The sequence below is a fragment of the Podarcis melisellensis genome, assembly GCF_964234715.1.
Source record: "Podarcis melisellensis genome assembly, chromosome: 2".
NCBI classification, from domain to species: domain Eukaryota; kingdom Metazoa; phylum Chordata; class Lepidosauria; order Squamata; family Lacertidae; genus Podarcis; species Podarcis melisellensis.
Genome location: NC_138529.1, coordinates 97,504,937 through 97,523,959, shown reverse-complemented (window position 1 = coordinate 97,523,959; position 19,023 = coordinate 97,504,937). Strand labels below are relative to the sequence as shown.

The 19,023-nt window shown below is 44.5% G+C and overlaps 1 protein-coding gene across 1 annotated transcript in view; it reads right to left on the bottom strand.

Annotated features, from left to right (window-relative positions):
* Nucleotides 1-232: 232 nt before the first annotated feature.
* The window catches only part of LRIG1 (leucine rich repeats and immunoglobulin like domains 1), a 139,261-nt gene continuing 120,470 nt past the window's right edge, over nucleotides 233-19,023 (bottom strand). Inside the window, exons 11-19 of the mRNA XM_081901451.1 lie at nucleotides 18,169-18,240; nucleotides 15,941-16,104; nucleotides 12,129-12,446; nucleotides 10,609-10,890; nucleotides 9,451-9,870; nucleotides 7,781-7,906; nucleotides 6,853-6,996; nucleotides 5,135-5,437; nucleotides 233-3,820 (exon numbers count right to left, since the gene is read on the bottom strand). Coding sequence (XP_081757577.1) covers nucleotides 3,636-3,820; nucleotides 5,135-5,437; nucleotides 6,853-6,996; nucleotides 7,781-7,906; nucleotides 9,451-9,870; nucleotides 10,609-10,890; nucleotides 12,129-12,446; nucleotides 15,941-16,104; nucleotides 18,169-18,240 — 2,014 coding nt within the window. The 3' untranslated portion in view covers nucleotides 233-3,635. The remainder of the gene's footprint in view (nucleotides 3,821-5,134; nucleotides 5,438-6,852; nucleotides 6,997-7,780; nucleotides 7,907-9,450; nucleotides 9,871-10,608; nucleotides 10,891-12,128; nucleotides 12,447-15,940; nucleotides 16,105-18,168; nucleotides 18,241-19,023) is intronic.

The following is a 19,023-nucleotide window of genomic DNA, read 5'->3' as shown; positions in this document are numbered from 1 at the left end:
CCTAAAAGCTTTACTTATCAATGATAATGAAAGTACAACCCTCTGCCTATTTGCTCTTAAGCAAGTTCCACTTTGGCTCAGTGGGACTTGTTCTCTAGTTAATTGTTTTTAGGATGGACTGCATATTAAAAATGAGTTTTGCAAATTCCACTCACGTAGCAATGTGGCTTTTTCTCTTAACCCCATTCACCCACCCAACAATAATCACAGACCCTAATCTAAACAGAAACCATTGATATTATAAATGGGCGTTTATTAAAGTCACTTCAATGCCATTTGTTAGGACACTTCCAATATTTTTACAATGTACTTTGTCAATGTACAACATTGTACCAAAATTTTCTAATAAATAAATAACTTTGTACACAAAAGTAATACTTCCTCTTTCACAATGCCTCTCAGAAGCAGCAGATTCACATATTTAGTGGAAGTAACAATATTATTTAAACAGTTAACAGTATGCAAAAATACAATATTTTTCAAAATGTCAGCGTGGCAAGTGTGCTTTGCATTTCCGATGATACCTCCCCCCACCCTTGCATCTCTCTATCAACTTAGCCTTTATGAGTCTACCTCTTCTTAGAAAACATATAACGCATTCCCTTTCTGTACCACCAAGAGGGAAAATGCAGTCTGATTCCCACCTCCATTGGCTACTCTTTTCCTTTTAAATTCACTGACTAGCTACAAGTTGGCACTTCACATAATTAGCCACCTACCAGAAAGTGCAAGTGACTCTACCATCAGGAAGTGATAGAGACAGGTAGCTGGCTAAGTTATGCATTGCTTCAAAACGGCCAGCTTCAGCTAAAAAAGCAGATGGCAAAACTCGTCTCGAGTCTTATGTTTTTGTTACCTTTCTCCTTACACTCCTGGGTTTTGAGGGTCCTTGCTTGACAAACCCATCGTCTCCTCCAGATGGGCTGGGTGGGAAGTAGGACCTCTCTTATTGGAGGTGCAAAATAGCCAGATGTTTGCAGGCACTACCCAGGCTTTAAGAGAGCAGTGTGTGTGTCACTGGCTTTCCCATTTCGTGGAAAGCCCACAACATGCACAAAACTATATATAGTAAAATACCCACAGTAGCCAGGCCACAAACATCTAGTTGCTTCCTCTGGAGCTGCAGTAGAAGAGCGTAACCTAGGTAGAATGAAGCAACGTTAACACTGGGGTGAGGAGCAACTTGCATGTTAATCTGGCCTTGCAACGCCGCCTTCAATGGTATTTGTTGTTGCTGGTGAAAGAAAATAACGCAATGCCTTCTTTAGAACTGTGAACAATCTGAGCAAGGGAACACCGGAACCATTCCAAAGACTGTATGTTTAGAGCTAGCTGAAGCCCTCGCTTGTATCCTGCCCCATGGGCAGAATTGGGCCCAGAAATCTTATGTAAGCGCCTACAATAATCGAAATGTTCTTGCTTCCCACGTTTGCTCCTCTGAAACTGGCCTTCAAGTCATGGCTACGAATAATAAAAAAGAGAAAACACAAAATGTCATTCTGCCCCTCTCCGTCTTAATTCACAACCTAAATGTAACTTTATATTAGCAGAGCCTGAACTACAGAACTTGGGGGGGGGGGTGGAGAGGAGAAATTTTATTCACCCAGGTGAATAAGCATCAGGAGAAGCAGCAGCACTTCTACAGACAAAAAGAACGCTCTCTATATTTAGGTTTTGAGTAGAACTTTTCCCTGTGTGTTCACATTGTTTTTCTATGTTTACTTTTTAATAGTGCTTTAGGTAAATGACAGCTCTCAGAGCAGTGTTACTTTAAAAATGAAAGCAGTAGCCTAGTGTGGTTGCATCCTTTAAAAAAAATAAAATAAATGCCCTGGAGGACCTAAAAAAAGACGATTCAAAATTCAGAGAAGTTTCTTTAAAAGCAAAAAGAGCAACTAGCTAAAAAATCTAGATTCAAAGCCAGAATCCAGAAAAAGAAAACCGGGTCTTTGTGTGCAAACGGATTATTCTGTGTGTCAGATTACTGCGTAAGAAAGCAACCAGGCCTTTTGAAATATCCATAGACCGTGCTAAAATGCCAGAAGGAAAAAAAAAATTGTAGTTTTCAGAGCAAAATATGGTCTGCCAATCAATCCTCTTCTTCCTTATGCTTGTTTTAGTGCTGTTCCACTAGTGCAGGCATAGGCAAAATCAGCCTTCCATATATTTTGGGACTACAATTCCCATCATCCCTGACCACTGGTCCTGTGAGCTAGGGATGATGGGAGTTGTAGTCCCAAAACATTTGGAGGGCATATACCTGCACTAGTGCGATGAACAGTTCACATTTAGATAGGCACACGAACGTTGCAATCCTGCAGAGGGGAAGGGCTGTAGCTTGGCTGCAGAGGATCTGCTTGGCTTATAAGAAGGTCCCAGGTTCCATCCCTGGCATCTTCAGGTAGGGCTGGGAGCGACCCTTTTCTGAAGTGCTGGAAAGCCACTCCCAGTCAGTGTAAACAGGACTGAGCTAGATCTGCCTCAAGTAGGAGGCAGCTGCTTACATTCCTCCAAGGCTGCATGCATGCTAACATTTGTTTGAAGTCAATGGGATGTGTGTGTCTGTATCCCGGCATTCACAACAGGAGCTAGGATGTAGAAAGAACTTGCAGCCCTCTTCTCCCTTCATAAGCCCGGTTGCACGGCATGGGAACCGCGCCAAAGTACATCTGTTTAATAATGGTACCCATACTCTTGTCTAACTTCCTTTTGTTTCAAGGAACATATTCTTCTTCAAACTTTCCGGGACACTTTTGCACCACCTCTGCCTAAGCAACTAAAGCAACAGAGCTCAGTTTAAAACACCCGAGGCAACAATCCTGCACGCTTACCTGGGAGCAAGCCCCACTGAAGTCAGTAGGGCTCACTTCTGAGTAGACGACAGGATTGTGCTGTAAGTGCAATATTTCTATGGGGATATTTGAACTAGCAAACCAATTCAGTACTTGCTATTAAAAGGGGGGGGGGGGGAGAGATTTCACAAACAAGGTCTTGTTCCAGTAAGAAAAATGTATGAGTCTGTTCTTTTTTCACCTAAGGCACCAGAATGATTGGGGAATTTAAAAAAACAACAACACAAAACAGAACACAGAAACCTAACAGCAACCTTCTAAGCGAGAAAAACCTTGTATGTTGTCATTGTATAAGTTCACTCAGTTCCATCATGCACCAAGGAATAAAATAACCTCTGTTAAAAGATATAATATATATATATATTTATATATTTAGATAGATTTTTATATATGAAAACTCTTATGTACAATTTTGTTATCAAATACTTTTCACTTTACACAAGAACCTTTTGCATTTCTGTGCTTTGTAATGCAAGCCAGCGTGTGAGCCACGGATATTTCCAGGAAAGTTCTGACACTATGTACAAGCGGGTGTTGCATTGATAAGACTTCGTTCCCCCACGCAAGCTTGCTTCTTATACCTCATCTTGTTTCCTGTCTTTCTTTTTTTCCCTATTCTTTGAGGAGCTATCAGTTCAGAACTTGAGGTAGAAGTAGCTTAGATAATTTCGTGCAAAGAAAGAAATTCTGTAGATATCTATATATATAGATAGATATATAGATATATAGGATGCTCCATTTTAATTTGCACATAGCAGTTTTCCTCAGTCTGTTGCAACCTTTTCAGTGGCTCAATTCGTGAAGGGAGTCGCGTGACCTTGGTAAGTGTCCGTTGGAGAGAAGCGCCTGTTTGGCTTCGCTCTCTGATAGCGATAGTTCAGCAGTTCCTTTCAAATGCCGCAGTGAGCCTTCAGAAGGCAGTAGAAAGCCACAAGGCTCCAAAGATTTCGCTAAAGGCTGTGAAGAACCTGTAAAAATAAAAAGTAAAAATCCACTGTTAGCTCTCTCTCACGCGTTCAGTACACGCACCAGCATATTTAGACCTAAACCAAACTTAATTAAAAAGTAATTTTAGTTACAAAAGCCCGTAAATCTCTAGTTTAGACTTTTTGCCTCCACGACTATTTGCATTTGTTGGAAGCAGAGATTCAGCTTCATCTCTTGGCTTTCACACGATGCAGGATGGTTTGCCAATTTAGAGCACGCCCCACAATTCATTGCAAGTGTTTTTGGGAAGCGAGCTCCATTCCAGATTGGATGCAACACAAACACTGGTAGCTAGAGTCACCAAAGCCACCATCAGGTCAGAATGCACCCCAGGTTCTTTGGTGACGCTGCAGGGATGCAGCCATTGTCTTCTTCTTTTAGGCACTTCTCTCCCATGCCTCCCAACCAGCAATGTCCTGGATGCTCCTCCACCCCGCAAGATTCCAAGCTACAAGACTAGAGTGTCCTGGTTATGTGTCATGCTATATTTCCACAAAAGGTCCTGTGGAAATATATTTGGGGCTGCTTGCCTGCCGGCCTGTGTGACTCCAGAACCCAGGTTCTGGAACGCGACACTTAAGGGGAGGGGATTGTTTCCAAGAGCAATATGGGTGTATAAGAATCAGGGCTAAAGAACCATGCCTGGCTTAGGAGCAAATATACCATATTTTTCGCTCTATAAGACACACTTTTTCCCTCCTAAAAAGTAAGGGGAAATGTGTGTGTGTCTTATGGAGCAAATGCAGGCTGCGCAGCTATCCCAGAAGCCAGAACAGAAAGAGGGATCGTTGCTTTCGCTGCACAGCGATCCCTCTTGCTGTTCTGGCTTCTGGGATTCAGAATAATTTTTTTCTTGCTATCCTGATCCAAAAACTAGGTGTGTCTTATGGTCTGGTGCGTCTTATAGAGCGAAAAATACAATACATTACATCCATTTTCCAAAACCTTAACAGGCAGTTGCAATTTACTAGAGGAGGAAAGAGAACCTGTGGGTTTTCCAGATGTTTCTGGACACCAGCTCCTATAAATTCCGATTACTGGCCATGCTGACTAGGGCTGGAGTTCAACAACATCTGGAGGGCCCCAGGTGTTCCCATCCCTTTACTGGAGCACCTGGAAAAGTATCAATAGAATGGTAAAATTGGAAGAGACAATGAGGGTCACCTGGTCCAACCCCATGCAAAGGAGGAACCTTTTTGCCCAACGTGGGCTTGAACCCACGACCCAGAGATGCCAAGAGTCTCATACTCTACTGACTGTAGTAGCAGGCATGTTGAAGAGATTAAAACACACACCTTTGCTGTCCGGCTGAGGCGGTGTGCCTGGGCTAGCAGCTGGCATCCTGTCGTGATTACTGGGGTAGATGGTACTGCTGCCATCTGATTTTCTGCTGTTTGCGCTCCCGTTGCACTTTAGGGGACTTTGGCGGTTGGCAGCAGGTATGCTGTCCTGCCTGCTGGACTCTTTGCTTTTGGAAGCATTTGAAGGCACAGTCTCTGTAGGCAGAGGGCCGTAATCTGGATCCTTGGGGTAAATGGTGACGCTCATGCTGTCAGTGCTCCCGCTGCAATCAGTACACACAACTGGCAAGCTGTAGCCTGGAGGGAGACAAGGCAGGTTATTATTCTTTTAAAGCAACCATGACTTAGAATTTGTGGGCAATGATGCTTCAGACAGAATAGGCAATGGTGGCCTCAGTGACTGACTTGTCTTATTATATGCACTTTTGTTCCTCACCATAGCTAGGATTAGGCATATGCTGTCATTCTGAAAGCTGAGCTTCTTAGGATGCTAAATTATTTTAAACGAAAAGCAAGCCTCTGTCCCTCATGATGGCAAATGCTATGAAGCTACTGCTCTAGTGAAATATCAGAAGCCGGGGGGAGTTATTGAGTAAAATTCGCACAGGTCAAACACGGGATCACAATACCCTGAACTTTCTTGCCTCTCCTTTTGAATTACAAAGAATAAGCCACGTATTGCACTTAATTTTCAAAACGGCGCACGTCACAGAACCCAGCTTTTTGTGAAGCAGGATTTGGGTGGCCTTATTGCTAATGCATCATCTCCATCACAGCATAAGAAAGGAAATAAATAGATGCTGATTCAGGAAGTTGGTTCTCTGATGGTCAGATAAAAAACAGTAGAGGAAGGGCATGGTGTGAAGCAGGAAAACACCAGTCCTCCACTGGTCTGCTGCTTTTCAACTGCTACTCTTCTTTTGCTGATTTTTCCCCCTCAAGGGGGAATTAAATATATGTGTTTAGAAGGGAAGGGACTGCAAGAGGGGAAACTGGTACACAGGACAAGTCTTAAGCACCTTGCCTCCTATCCACAACTTCTCTGCCCATTTCTGCCATTTTGCTGCTCTTTGTCAATATATAATGCATCTTTGCCAATATATAATGCATGTTTACATTTTGATTTGTTTGCAGTTCAACTCTGACCTATTAATTGGGTAGACAATCACGGGCCGATACAACCTTGTGTGCTGTTGTGGACAGCAAACTTGAGAATTACACTTAAAGAGTTCAGCACAGCCCAAAGGCTGATTATCCTTGCCAAGAAGAAGTGAGTCAATAAAAGGTATTATTGAGCCATTCTGGATTACAGCCTTTACAGAGATTCTCTCATGCCACTATCACTAAAAGGGGCAGGACCCGCAAATAGGCATGAGGAATAATCTTATATAGCTCCTTACTCATTTTGGTGAGTAACTCCCTAAACAATTCATGCTCTCTAGATTCTACCCAGCTTTCAGACAAAATAATAATAATATGATGCTTTCACAGCTGTTAAGACAACTGCTACTTATGAATGAAGGTGGCACGGAAATCTAGTTGGAAACCAGGAAAGGTGGGATTTTAAACAAAGTGTGTATATAACTGTTTCAATAAATATAAAATAAATAAAAAATTCTCTGAATGTCTAAGAAAAGGCTTCTTTGATGTTCTCGTGGTCTTTATTAAAGTGAATTTTCCAAAATGCTTTCGCAGATTAATAGGTTCCATACCTGTCTTATCTGCGACGAGTGCCCTGTCAGCTATATCATCTCCTTTCCAAACTTCTTTGCTGTATCCTAAGCAGAGCTTTGGCTGTCGGTAAACAGGGTGAGAATCGACTTCTGTATCTCTTGCTGCATCTGTCTGGCAAACCCCTGCAACAAAATGACAAAGTGACCAGATGTACAAATGTTTGCAGATAGGAAAGATAAATACATTAGCTGTCCGAATCTATGGAAAGGGAAAACCAGAGGTCCACAAAACCGCAAAGGTCAGTTTGGTGCTGAAACATCTCCATGCACACACAGTGAAAGCTAGTGTAGCCGGGAACATCTGCTCAGGAAGTCATGGTTTGGTCATCTTTTATCTGTAAGCTGAATTATATGTTTATAAAAATTATAGGAGCTCTTTGATGTCTATACTATTACTAATGAAGCTTGTCTTATGTGCTCCAACAGTTCTTCATGCAGAAAAATAGCAGTTTTGAGAAAGGTTTTAAGCCTAGCTCTGCCCTTGATATGTAGCTAGTTCTCTACGTGCAGGAATATTTGTCGTAAGAGAACACCCAAAAAGTCACCCCCCCAACCTTCGGTCTGAAATGGGACAGTCCAGGTAGGACCTGACCATGTAATTTCAGTGAATGTGCAGATAGTCCCTTAAGACTATAATTCTATACCCATTTGCCTGAGATTAAATTCAATTAAACTCAGTGGGCTAAGTGGACAGACATATATCATAGGGGTGACAAACTTTTTGCCCTCAAAAAATGGTTAGACTCCAGCTCCCATCAGCCTCGGTCAGCATGGCCAATGGTCAGGGATGATGGAAGCCATAATCCAGCAAATACTTATAAGGCCTCCCATCCTTGATGTATAGGATTGTGTTATAAGAGAAGCAAAAGGAGTACAGTGTAGCCAGACAGCAGTGTTCTTCCCATACCATTGCTCTGTATGTGTCCATTGGGCTGTTGGCCATTTTCCACCCTGGCCACCGCTTCTTGCCGTTCTGAAAGTGTCCCTTGGGAGGACAGATAGCTTGGCACATCAGGTGGCACAATGGTTTCATCTGGAAATACAGGGAAAGGAGACAAAAGTGAAGGGCCAGCGTTAGAGCACAATATTGGCATTGAAACTAGGGAAAAGACTAGATTTGGACACTGGGCACTTGGTTACACTCCATCTTTGAACCAGGCTATTCAAAAGTTTGGGAGACTACATAGGAGGACTTCTTTTGCTCTTTGAATGAAAATTTGCCCTTGGTCCTCTTTAGAGATTTAGTATATGCAAAGAACAGTATTCTGGAAACATATCTGGTACCCTGGTGCTCCTCCAAATCACTTTTATGTTCAAACTTTTTTGCTCCTGTTAAATCTTCCAGCTGTTCTCTGACTGAACAGATACTAACATTTCATCAAAGGGAATATCTCCAAGCTCCTCAGCCCAATTTTTTTTTTTAGTCAGCAATATCAACACAAGTTATGTATATGTTTTCAGTCATCCCATAGGCATATGCTATGACTAGCCATTGCTGGGAAAAGGATGCTGGTCTGGCGATGCCTTTGGTCTGATTCAGTAAGAGTCTCGTGTTCTTAAGTCACTGAGATATTCCCACTACTTTGGTTCAAAAGAGGGCATGCAGTTAGCTTTACCTGCTGGCTCAATCATGGCCCACAAAAACAGCTGACGAGCACTCAGCGAATATGTCAGAGAACAAGATGTGTCTCCCTTCAAAACTTAGCATGCCTTCTTATGCGGGGATCGTGTTTCAAGAGCTGGAGCCAAAAAGTTTTATTACAGATCATGCAGCCAGCAACTTATTTCTGCTGATTTTATTCTAGAGTGTACCAACACAGTTCTAAAATATGTGTCGTGTGTCATTGTTTCTCATGTGGTTCCTGGATGGTGCAGCCTTCACTTCTGAGAAGCACCTCCCTTTCGGTTGACAGGCATGGCCTCCAGGAAGAGCTCCCAGAAGGGCCCTGCCCAGCTAGCTGACAGCAACTTTCTGGCAGCGCTTGTATCTGAGTTGTTGCAACACTGCTTTTGAGTTTTCGCTTGAGCAGCTTGTTTCCTTGGTACTATTTCAGGCAGGAACTTGACCGCAGCTGCAGTTGTGCCCCAACTCCAAAAAGCTGGAGGATAAGAACTTTTTAATGTTTTATCGTTCGCGTTTGCTTTTTTGCATTTAGGATGCTAATTTTTGTTGGGTGTGCCACCCAGAAACCCAACAGGACTAAGGGAAGTCTGTGCGTGTTTTAATAAATAAATAAACTGGGTGTTCTGGAGGAGAGACAGACACCCAAGAACATTTAGGGAAATGCTGGGCGTTTAGCCAAACGACAGGTAAAAAAGTAAAAAAATGCTGGCAGTACAAGGGGCTACGTTCTGGGTTTGCAAAATTCCTGGGCAGTGCGAAGAGGTGCGAGAACCAGGACCCTGCCTGTAAACCATGCAAACGGTGAACAATTCCACCTGGGATACCTGGAAGCACCCTCTGTATCTGCAGTAAAGTAAGCCAGCTATGAATGCTGGTTATATGGTGGGGGCTGCTTCAAAAACTAGCCCCTTTTGATATGTTTCTGGTTACTCAAAAGAAGACTCTGGGCCTACCTGTGTTTGTGACACTGTATTCTTCGCTCTTCTTCCTGGTTTGATAGATGATGCACACCCAAACCAGAGACGTCAACACAATGCTGCAGACCACAGCGATAATGATGATCCCAACGGTGGTGCCGTCTTTTCGGCAGCCGAGCAATGGCAGCACGCTCACTTGGCTGTGCGCCCGTTCGGTCCCAACAGTGTTCGATATCTCACAGGTGTATTTCCCGGCATCTTCCATCACAACGTTTCGGACGATAAGCAGCTGTTTGCCTGGGGTAAAGTGATGCCTTTCAGTGACCAGCAGAGACTGATCGCCCTTCAGCCATGTAATGCGTGGAGGTGGACTTCCTGTCGCTTTGCACTGCAGGACCACAGTTTCGCCCACAGATACAACACGATCTTCCAGTGGGTGAACCAAGCTCGGAGTCTCTGTAAGGATCCAGAGAAAGAGATGTCAAGCCTACAGAAAATTCATGCTATGGGCTAAGCCTCTCGACTTCAACAGCACAGTTATGAAACGAAGGCTTCGGACGACACTGTGTTCTTTAACAACCTGAACTCGCTCAGTTCTGGGCTGCCTTTCTGCCTTTCCTTGCAACAAATAGTAACGGCTGAGGTATACCTTTCCCCCAATAAATATTCAGCTACAGGTGTATGTGTGCGCATCTAAGTGTATGCAAACATGACAGATTCAAAAAGACTGCAATAGTGCCACAACTCTCTTCTCACCTAGCCCCAAAGGAAAAGCAAGGCATGATACTATAAATCAGCCAGGTTACAAGCCTAACAACAGGGAACTGGCAGTGATATAGCAGCAGAAACGTCCGAGACTTCTGGTATTGTAACTTTCGGGCTTCTGGTGTATTGATACATGTCTCCAAGGTTCTATATTCCAAGGAAACCAAACTTGTTTTCTGATAAATACTGTCCAAAACCCCCAGGCCCCAGCCTACAAATTCTTAGAACCCTTCCTTATCACCCTCTGCCCATCCCAAAGAGAGTTAACTTGGGTCCTCTCTGCTGTAGCTATCTATGCCCATCCATTATTGACAGTGGTGTCTTAAAACACCACAACTTTGAAATTTCTAAAGGGGCATCAGTATAAAATTAATGCATCTGTAATGAATGGCCCAGACTTCCCCTCCCAAAGGAAGCAAATTTCCTTACCTAGCACAGTCAGGGTAGCATTTGCTGACACAGAACCAGCAGAATTCTGAGCAGTGCAGCTGTACATCCCCATATCCTCTATCTTCACGTCCGTGATGAAGAAGACATCATCGTCAGGCATGACGTGCATCCGGCGCTCGCGAGCTGCAGGGAAGTCAGTGCCTCCATCTTTCTGCCAAGCAATCTGTGGGGTCGGGTGACCTTCGGCAGCACATTCCAACCTGGCTGTTGTCCCTGTCCGGGCTGCAATGTCATGGGGAGTTTTGAGGAACGATGGCAACACTGTGAGGGACAAGGAGAATTGAGAGTAGCAAAGATTCTTGAAGAACAGTAGCCATCATGCTTCCAATGTTACAATTTAAAATCTATCCAGCGTTGTCGTTGGCATCTGTCTGTCTTGAGAGACAATGGAGTGCGCCTCCGGGAATGGAGTCAAACCACCGCGTTAGCAGTGCCAATGAGACCTCCCCGGGACGCAAGCAGTGTGTATGGTGGTCCTAGGCTGCCCAGATACCCAAACCACCCTCTCAACGTCGCTGGTGTAATCCAAAGGAAAGCAGAGCAATAGGTTTGGCACCAGCTTGGCTGCAGGAGTTGCCAGAAGGAGGCGTAAAAAGCGCCATCCAACCATCTTAGGGCCTCCACTCTGGATTTGTATAGGGTTTGCCATTTCTTCTTCCCAAAATATCCTGTAAGGCCGTGGAGGTTTAGGATCAGAGTTTTCCTTCTAGATCAGCTACCTTCCCAGGATGATAAGCCCCGCCTACCCCTCTCTCCCCTCTTCAGCATGTGCAGAAACCACCACCTTGACTGTGGCATCCACTATCGGTCTCATCTGCACAATTTGCCTGAGCCTGTCTTTGCATGCATGGGAAGTCCCTAACTCACTGAGGGTTTGGGACCCATCGGCTACCCTCACTTGGTTTAGCTGGCCAGTCAAAACTGCTCCTGGGATGTGGCTACTGTTGCATGCTGACAACTTCTAGGAGTCACGGGTGAGAGCTGAGTGCAGGGTGGGGACCAAACTACCTCCAAAAGCAATATGACATGTAATACTATCATGCATCAGGGAAGGGTGCAAACCGTGGTTTATAGAAGCATCCTGATGCATTTTGAATCATTGCTCTTCTTCAGTTTTTTAAACACAGGCTGCCCTGCCCTTTGGGCATGTGTGCTCTCCCTCTTTTGGTCACCATGTTTTAAAATAAATCTCCAAAATTTTAGATGGTTATGTAATTTTAGCCCTAGCTATGAAACTCCTGCCAACCTAGCAGTTCGAAAGCACATCAAAGTGCAAGTAGATAAATAGGTAGCTCTCCGGTGGAAAGGTAAACGGCGTTTCCGTGCACTGTTCTGCTTCACTAGAAGTGGCTTAGTCATGCTGGCTGCATGACCCGGAAGCTGTATGCCGGCTCCCTCGGCCAATAAAGGGAGATGAGCACCGCAACCCCAGAGTCGGCCACGACTGGACCTAACGGTCAGGGGTCCCTTTACCTTTACCTTATGAAATTCTTACTCACCATTCACTGTGAGCTGAGCTTTGTGAGAATAGGTAGAACCGAAATGATTGGTGATGATGCACTGGTAGCACCCCTTGTGGTTGAAAGAGACATGGCGCAGATGCAGAATGGTGGTGAACCACACCACACCATCTCTGGTCCGGACATGGGCAAAGTTCTCCATCTCGGCATGGTGCAGAATTTCGTTGTCCTTCTTCCAGGCAAAGGTCATGGGGGAGCTACTGCTGCTGACTGCCGAGCAGGTGAAGCGGATGCTCTTGCCAAGAACAGCCATTGTAGTTTCCGGCTCAACGATAATTTTGGGCTTGGGGAAATCCTCTGAGAAAAGAAAACAGAATGCCAGAGCATTTTCAGTTTAGAAAGATGCCGTGGCCACGGGGCATTCAAATCTCAACACCTTCCCAAGGTGTTTTCCTATGTGGAAGAGCACTAAGAAAAGCTGCTGTTCATCCAATTCCTGGCCGTGCAAGTCAAATGCAGCAAAATGCTCGAAACCTACAAATAATACGAGCCTGGGCGGTTGCATATTGAGTGTTTTCCCATTGTAGTCTCATTTTACCGTAATTATAAACTGAACAATTCTCGGGTTTACGGAAACGTGTGATTGCCTGTTTGCAAAAAATGAAGCAATAGGCAGCACCCAAAATACCAGAAGGAATACCAAAGCAAATCTTCCGAATTTAGGGCTGGTGCATGGAATAACCTGGTGTGAGCTAGATATAATATGAAATGGGAGACATATGGCAAAAAGGATTGCCATCAATCCTTTGGGTGAAAGGAGAAACCAGTGCTTTCTACTGACTTACAACTGAACCATCTGGCCAATTTATTTTAGGAAGGGGGCGTGGAAATGCCAAGGTATGCAGATATTTTATATATATATATATATATATATATATATATATATATATATATATACATGCACGCGCCACCTTATTTCCATCTTCCGTCAGCTGGTCCCTGAGAGATGCCCTCCAAGTGCTGCTACCACAGGCTGACAATGTTAATTTGTTAAAGAGTTACAGCAACTGTTGCAATTAATGTCACCAGTGACAAGTGCTGACAGGCAGGATAGTATCCTGGCACAAAGACGTCGAAGGAACGGCAGATGTAGCTGGTTGTCACCCTTCCAAGGCAAAGAGGCTTCTGCTCTTGAGGCCTGACATTGAGGGCTATTTGGTTTAGCTGAGTTCCAAGCAGCTTAATTTATTAGTCACACAAAAGGCATCTCTGATTTCAATGTTGAACGTTTCCCCCCCACCCAAAAAAACACAGCCATTACCAATGGAATGGAGAAACTCAATGGGCAGATTAAATCTGAATGGGATTCAGTGACTAAGAAAGAAAGAGGTTTGGAATGCCAACGTACTACATTATTAAAGGCAGCCTGAGAGCAATTCCGAAAGATGGAGAAAGCACATGGTACAGTTTTCCCCTTCCCAAACAGTAGGAGTGTGGACTCCAGCACCCTCCCAAATGTTGTTGGACTACCATCAACTCTAGCTAAGATAGCCAGCACTCAAGAATGATGGGTGTTGCAGTCCAATATTGATAGGAAAGGCTAGTTTTCCCACTCCAGCTGGATTACTTCATATTACATTTTGTGCATGCGTTTGTGTGTGTGTGTGGAGGAGGGGACAATCCCCCAAAAGGCTGGCATGTCAGAGGGAAAGGCTTTCATCTAGCCTTCTCCATGACATAATCGATCACACAGTATTTTTGTGTGTCTGAGTTGGCCCTGTGGGAACGATACAAAAGAAAATAAGATTACAGAGCTCACAATGACGTCAGTGTCCAAATACCTGAATAGGTGTGATAAAGGAAGGTGATTTTAAGATTCACCAACACCAGTGGAAGAAAAGCAACAAGCGACTCATGTGAAGGGAGGCAGAAAACTGACATAGGACGTGTTCTCTTTCTTGTTGCCTTCAATCCTAACTGTTAAGAACAGCTGAACAATGGAAGAGTCTACTCAGATAATTTGTGGAATCTCCATCAAAGGATTCAATATATATTTTTAAGGCATTGATGGATGAAGACCCACTGAAATGGTTTGACTTGAGGGCCAAGGGAGGCAGGGAAGCCTTCTACTGAAGAGGGACTGGATTGCGTTACTCTCAAAATCCCTCTCTACTTCGTAATTGAATTAACATCAGTTTGGCAAGTCAGGGGCCGATCAGCTATGAAATGTAATAAATGCCACACGAGGACAGGCAAATGGTCAGTACAGTTCAATATAGTAACACTGACTGTAACAGAAGCCTCAGGTGGAGTAGAGAAAAATCCTGCCTGCCCATTCACCCTCTGGCATGTGGTCCCAGCTTCTAAGGCTCTCTAAACACTCTTTCCAAATTTATCTTCTCCTCCTCTCTTCCAGCTCCCACCAGGTAGAGCAATCCTGGCAGTTGCTGCTGAGCCAGGCATTATGCCAGAACTACGTACGTCTGGATTTGCCAGGGCTGAGAGCATAAAGCTGCCTGTATTGCTGAGAAGTGGAGTTCTGTATTAACCCACATTCTCCAACCTGGTTCCCTTCAAATGTTTTCAACTACAACTGCCAGCCCGACCTAGCACAGCCATGCTGTTCTTAGTCCAAAAAGCATGGAGGACACCAGCTTGGGAAAGGCTGTGACAGGCCCTTTGCTCTTCGAGTTTGGGAAGCATAACCATAACCTCTCATTTACGTTCTTATTCATGGCTTGGTTTCCTAATCCGAGGGCTGCTGCTTTCATCAACAGAGAGTGACCTTAACTTCATGCAGTAAACAAGGTGCGGCCACAGCCATTGGTTGCTATGGGTGGGTAGAACTGTAGCATTATCTGAGCTGCTGTCTATGGATTTCCTAATCAGCTTTTAATACACGCACAGCTGGAGGATGAGATCATCCGAGCAGATGAGATGTTCCTGTGTTCTGAGCAGGTGTCTGTATATTTGCGCCTATCTGATTGCAGAGTACAATATGGACATACTCCAAAAGGGATGATGAATGGGGCTTTCAACGAAAGTGGAGAGATCCTCCTGAAGCTGCTATTCTCCATGCAAAGCTAGCAATGCCCAACAAATCGCGACAGCTTGAATTCTACATCAATAAACAAGCTGAACAGAGGGGGAAAGTTTCGGGGAGAACCCACGACCCATTCAGTTTAAGAGGAGGAAAGTATGAACAACTGCAACTTTGGCTGTGTCTCTACGCTTTTAAACTATTCCATTTTAAAAGACAAAAAAACGAAGCACGTGTGTATTCAGCTGTTCTCTATTTGCCACGCTGGTTTGCAATCTTTCCCTGAAGCAGCAGCAGCAATAAAAAGGCTCAGAGAAGGACTATTCAGGAGAAAAGTGTTAACATGACATCAGCTAGCTTGAGTGAACATTCCTCCTACAGACACACTGAAGGTCTACTTGTGCTGCTGAAAGGTAGTGCAAAATAATAATTCCTAAAGCTGAAGAGACAAGATGAAAATCCTATGCCCAGGCAATCGCCATCTCATGAAAACAAGATTGAAATGGAGGAGACACTCGGGAATGTCTAAAGTTGCTCTCTACCACTTCTACCAAAAACTTCCCCATGTCTTATTAATGCCTCCCCCCCCCTTTGGAAATCGCTGCTCCAGATACATGCTGCCACACACTGCCAATTTAAGTGCAGTTCCAATATAAAACCAGCTCTGCCCAGTGAAGAATTTAAATCCTATGTATGCTCCACTCCACTGCATACAGAAGAACAAGCCGGCCACAAAATATACAAACATTCCTGCGTCAGGGCTTGCCCTCCAAAGCAACCTCAAGATTACCAAGCTACAACCAAGACTTACCACACACAAAACTTTCTGCAGCCACATCGAAAATGCTTCTGCCCTTTAATGACTCTGGGTGGGCGCAGGTAGCTTCCACAAACGGCTGCAGTTCCCTGTTGGTTAACCACTGCGGCAACCATTTCAGCTGACAATCACACAGGAAGCTCTCGCTGTTTATGCGGCTAGAGGGAAGCAAACAAAATGCAAAAGGGGAAAAAAGGTCTCTGTGAAACTTGAAAGGGAATTTTAATGCAAACGGCAACCCAGATACTGACAAACGAAAAAATAATGGATGCTAGTAGGGCAGCCTTCCTGCCTTATATATACAGTGTTACAAACGCCTCAGGTTACAAACACTTCAGGTTACAAACTCTGCTAACCTGGGAGAGTTGCCTCGAGTTGAGAACTTTGCCCCAAGCTGAGAATGGAAATTGTGTGCCGGTGGCGCAGTGGCAGCAAGAGGCCTCATTAGTGAAAGCATGCCTCTAGTTAAGAACAGTTTCAGGTTAAGAACGGACCTCCAAAACGAATTAAGTCCATAACTAGAGGTACCAACTGTACACTGATCCCAAAGGAATCCCAGGCAACAGAATGGCGGAGAGTGTCTGCTGGTGGCATAGTAGACAAAACGTTGGCCTTGAGCTGAGCATTCAGGGTGAAGAGCAGGGGAATAATATATGAGACATTAATCTGACCCTGCACATGACCTTTATAAATAGCTGCTTGCCTGGTCACCCGGGGTGAGTATTAATTCACTGCAGGTGAACAACCCTTTTTTAAACCGGAGATGGAATTGTTATTTGTTTCTTTCAGGTCATCCTGTGCCGCAAAGTTAGTATATATGAACTAGGGGGGAAAAGGCTAAAAGCTTTTAACTTGCTTGCTAGCTTCCTATGAGAGGCAATATCTATCGGTATAAGGCAGATATACCATCTGTCTTAACAGAGAGTAAGCGCTCCGTAAAAGTCCTTTGTGGGGAGGGAGGAAGCTATCTAAGACACTGTCCATCACTGCATCTTCTGGCTGCAAATTCTGTAAGCCAAGTTGCCTCTTTTCAGGTCTAGGGACATGGCTACTGCTATTTCGTCAAATAAAAGGTAAAGGTAAAGGTACCCCTGCCCGTACGGGCCAGTCTTGACAGACTCTGGGGTTGTGCGCCCATCTCACTTAAGAGGCCAGGGGCCAGCGCTGTCCGAAGACACTTCCGGATCACGTGGCCAGCGTGACATCGCTGCTCTGGCGAGCCAGAGCCGCACATGGAAACGCCGTTTACCTTCCCGCTGGTAAGCGGTCCCTATTTATCTACTTGCACCCGGAGGTGCTTTCGAACTACTAGGTTGGCAGGCGCTGGGACCGAGCAGCGGGAGCGCACCCCGCCGCAGGGATTCGAACCGCCGACCTTTCAATCGGCAAGTCCTAGGCGCTGAGGCTTTAACCCACAGCGCCACCTGCGTCCCATTTCGTCAAATAGAAGCAAGCAATTACTTCTTACAGATCCTGAATATGATGGTGAGTGCCTCTCTAAACTATGTTTTAAGTGAAATGGCATCTAATGGAAAAGTTCTTGGTTGGTACAATTCATAAGATCTTGGACAGGTGTATGCGTGCACACACACAAACACATGTTCACCTGGAAAGTGAGCTAATAAATTTAGATCCTGGACAACTAATATTGCTTGAACATATGGTAGAGCATAAAGCAGCGTATTAACATTGGAAGGGGGGAGCCGGTTTGGAGATTATCATGAGACAGGATGTTTGGCAATGTACTAAACAAGATCCCACTGATGCAGCTGAAGTGTTAGATCTGCTAACGTAATTTTCCCATCCCTGAGAATAAGTGGGCACATGGATCAAATCTGAAACCCGCTTATCGCTGAAATGTCAGCATACCCGAAATGTAGTTATAAAAGGAGAGACTGCTTTGCCACCAGAAATTAAGTAAGTCACTGAATGCTCTGTAAGGCTTGAGAAAAGGAGCCTAGATTTCCTGAACGGAGATGGATAAGGGCACAGATGCAGCCCAATGAAAGGACTGTTGAGAAGATCCTGTTTCACTCGTTACTGAATGTGAGAAGAGTCTCTGACATCTGCTCCAGTGTAAAAATAGCTTGTGGGGGTGGCGAGTGGAAAGCAGCAATAGTGGGAGCGTAGCTGGGGAGGGGGAGAGCAGCCGCTGGGGGGGGGGGCATGTCGCAACAATGGCCCAAAGATTACAGGATAAAGCCCCACTCCCCATTACTTACAGTTCCTTCAGGTTCTTCAACTTAGCAAATGCATCCTCCTGAACAGAACGTATTGCATTATTTCCAAGATTCCTGTAGAAAATAAAGCGTTAAAAGAAACCAATACATATAAGTGTTAACAGTTTTTCTTCACTCCACCAGATTTCATGTCAGTTTACTTCCTGTCAAATGGTTTATAGGTCTGCGGTCCTTCATAATATTTCTACTCCTACTAATCAGAGGCTGTGTATAAATCAGGCAAGTGAACTAGTATATGTAAACAATGATTTATCATGAGAGGAATGGGGGGCTCTGAGCTTTGGACTCTCCCACCCCCACTGCCACCCCTCCTGCCTGGCCATGATGAGATCTGAGGTTTTTGCTTCTGTATACGATTAAGCGCAGTTTAGCATTACATCTAAACCATGGTTTGTTGAAATGAGCGAACCTCGTGATACATGACACAAAGATTAACCACAGTTTGTTGGGTTCAGACGTAATGCTAAACTGTGCTTAAAAAAAAAGAAAAAGCAAACGTTTCCAATATCCATCTTATGGCTTTACCAGAAAAAGTGGGAGTGTGCAATGTTTGACTCTGGCTCATTCAAATCAGTGGCTTAGTGGCTATGTCTGTGAATATTACTAAACTATGAGAATTATCCACTGTGAGTCTAAGGATCACGCCCCCCCCCCCCAGGATGGCTGAGAGGAGTTCAGAAGCCCTCTTTTCTATTTTAGACTAACTACAACTTGCCACGGCACCTAAACCCAACAAACTATGGTAAGTTTTAACTTTGGAAACAAAACTACTTCAAGCCATAACATAAGGAGCAGGCTCACTTTCACTAAAAATAGTTAAGTGTTTGGGGACTGGAC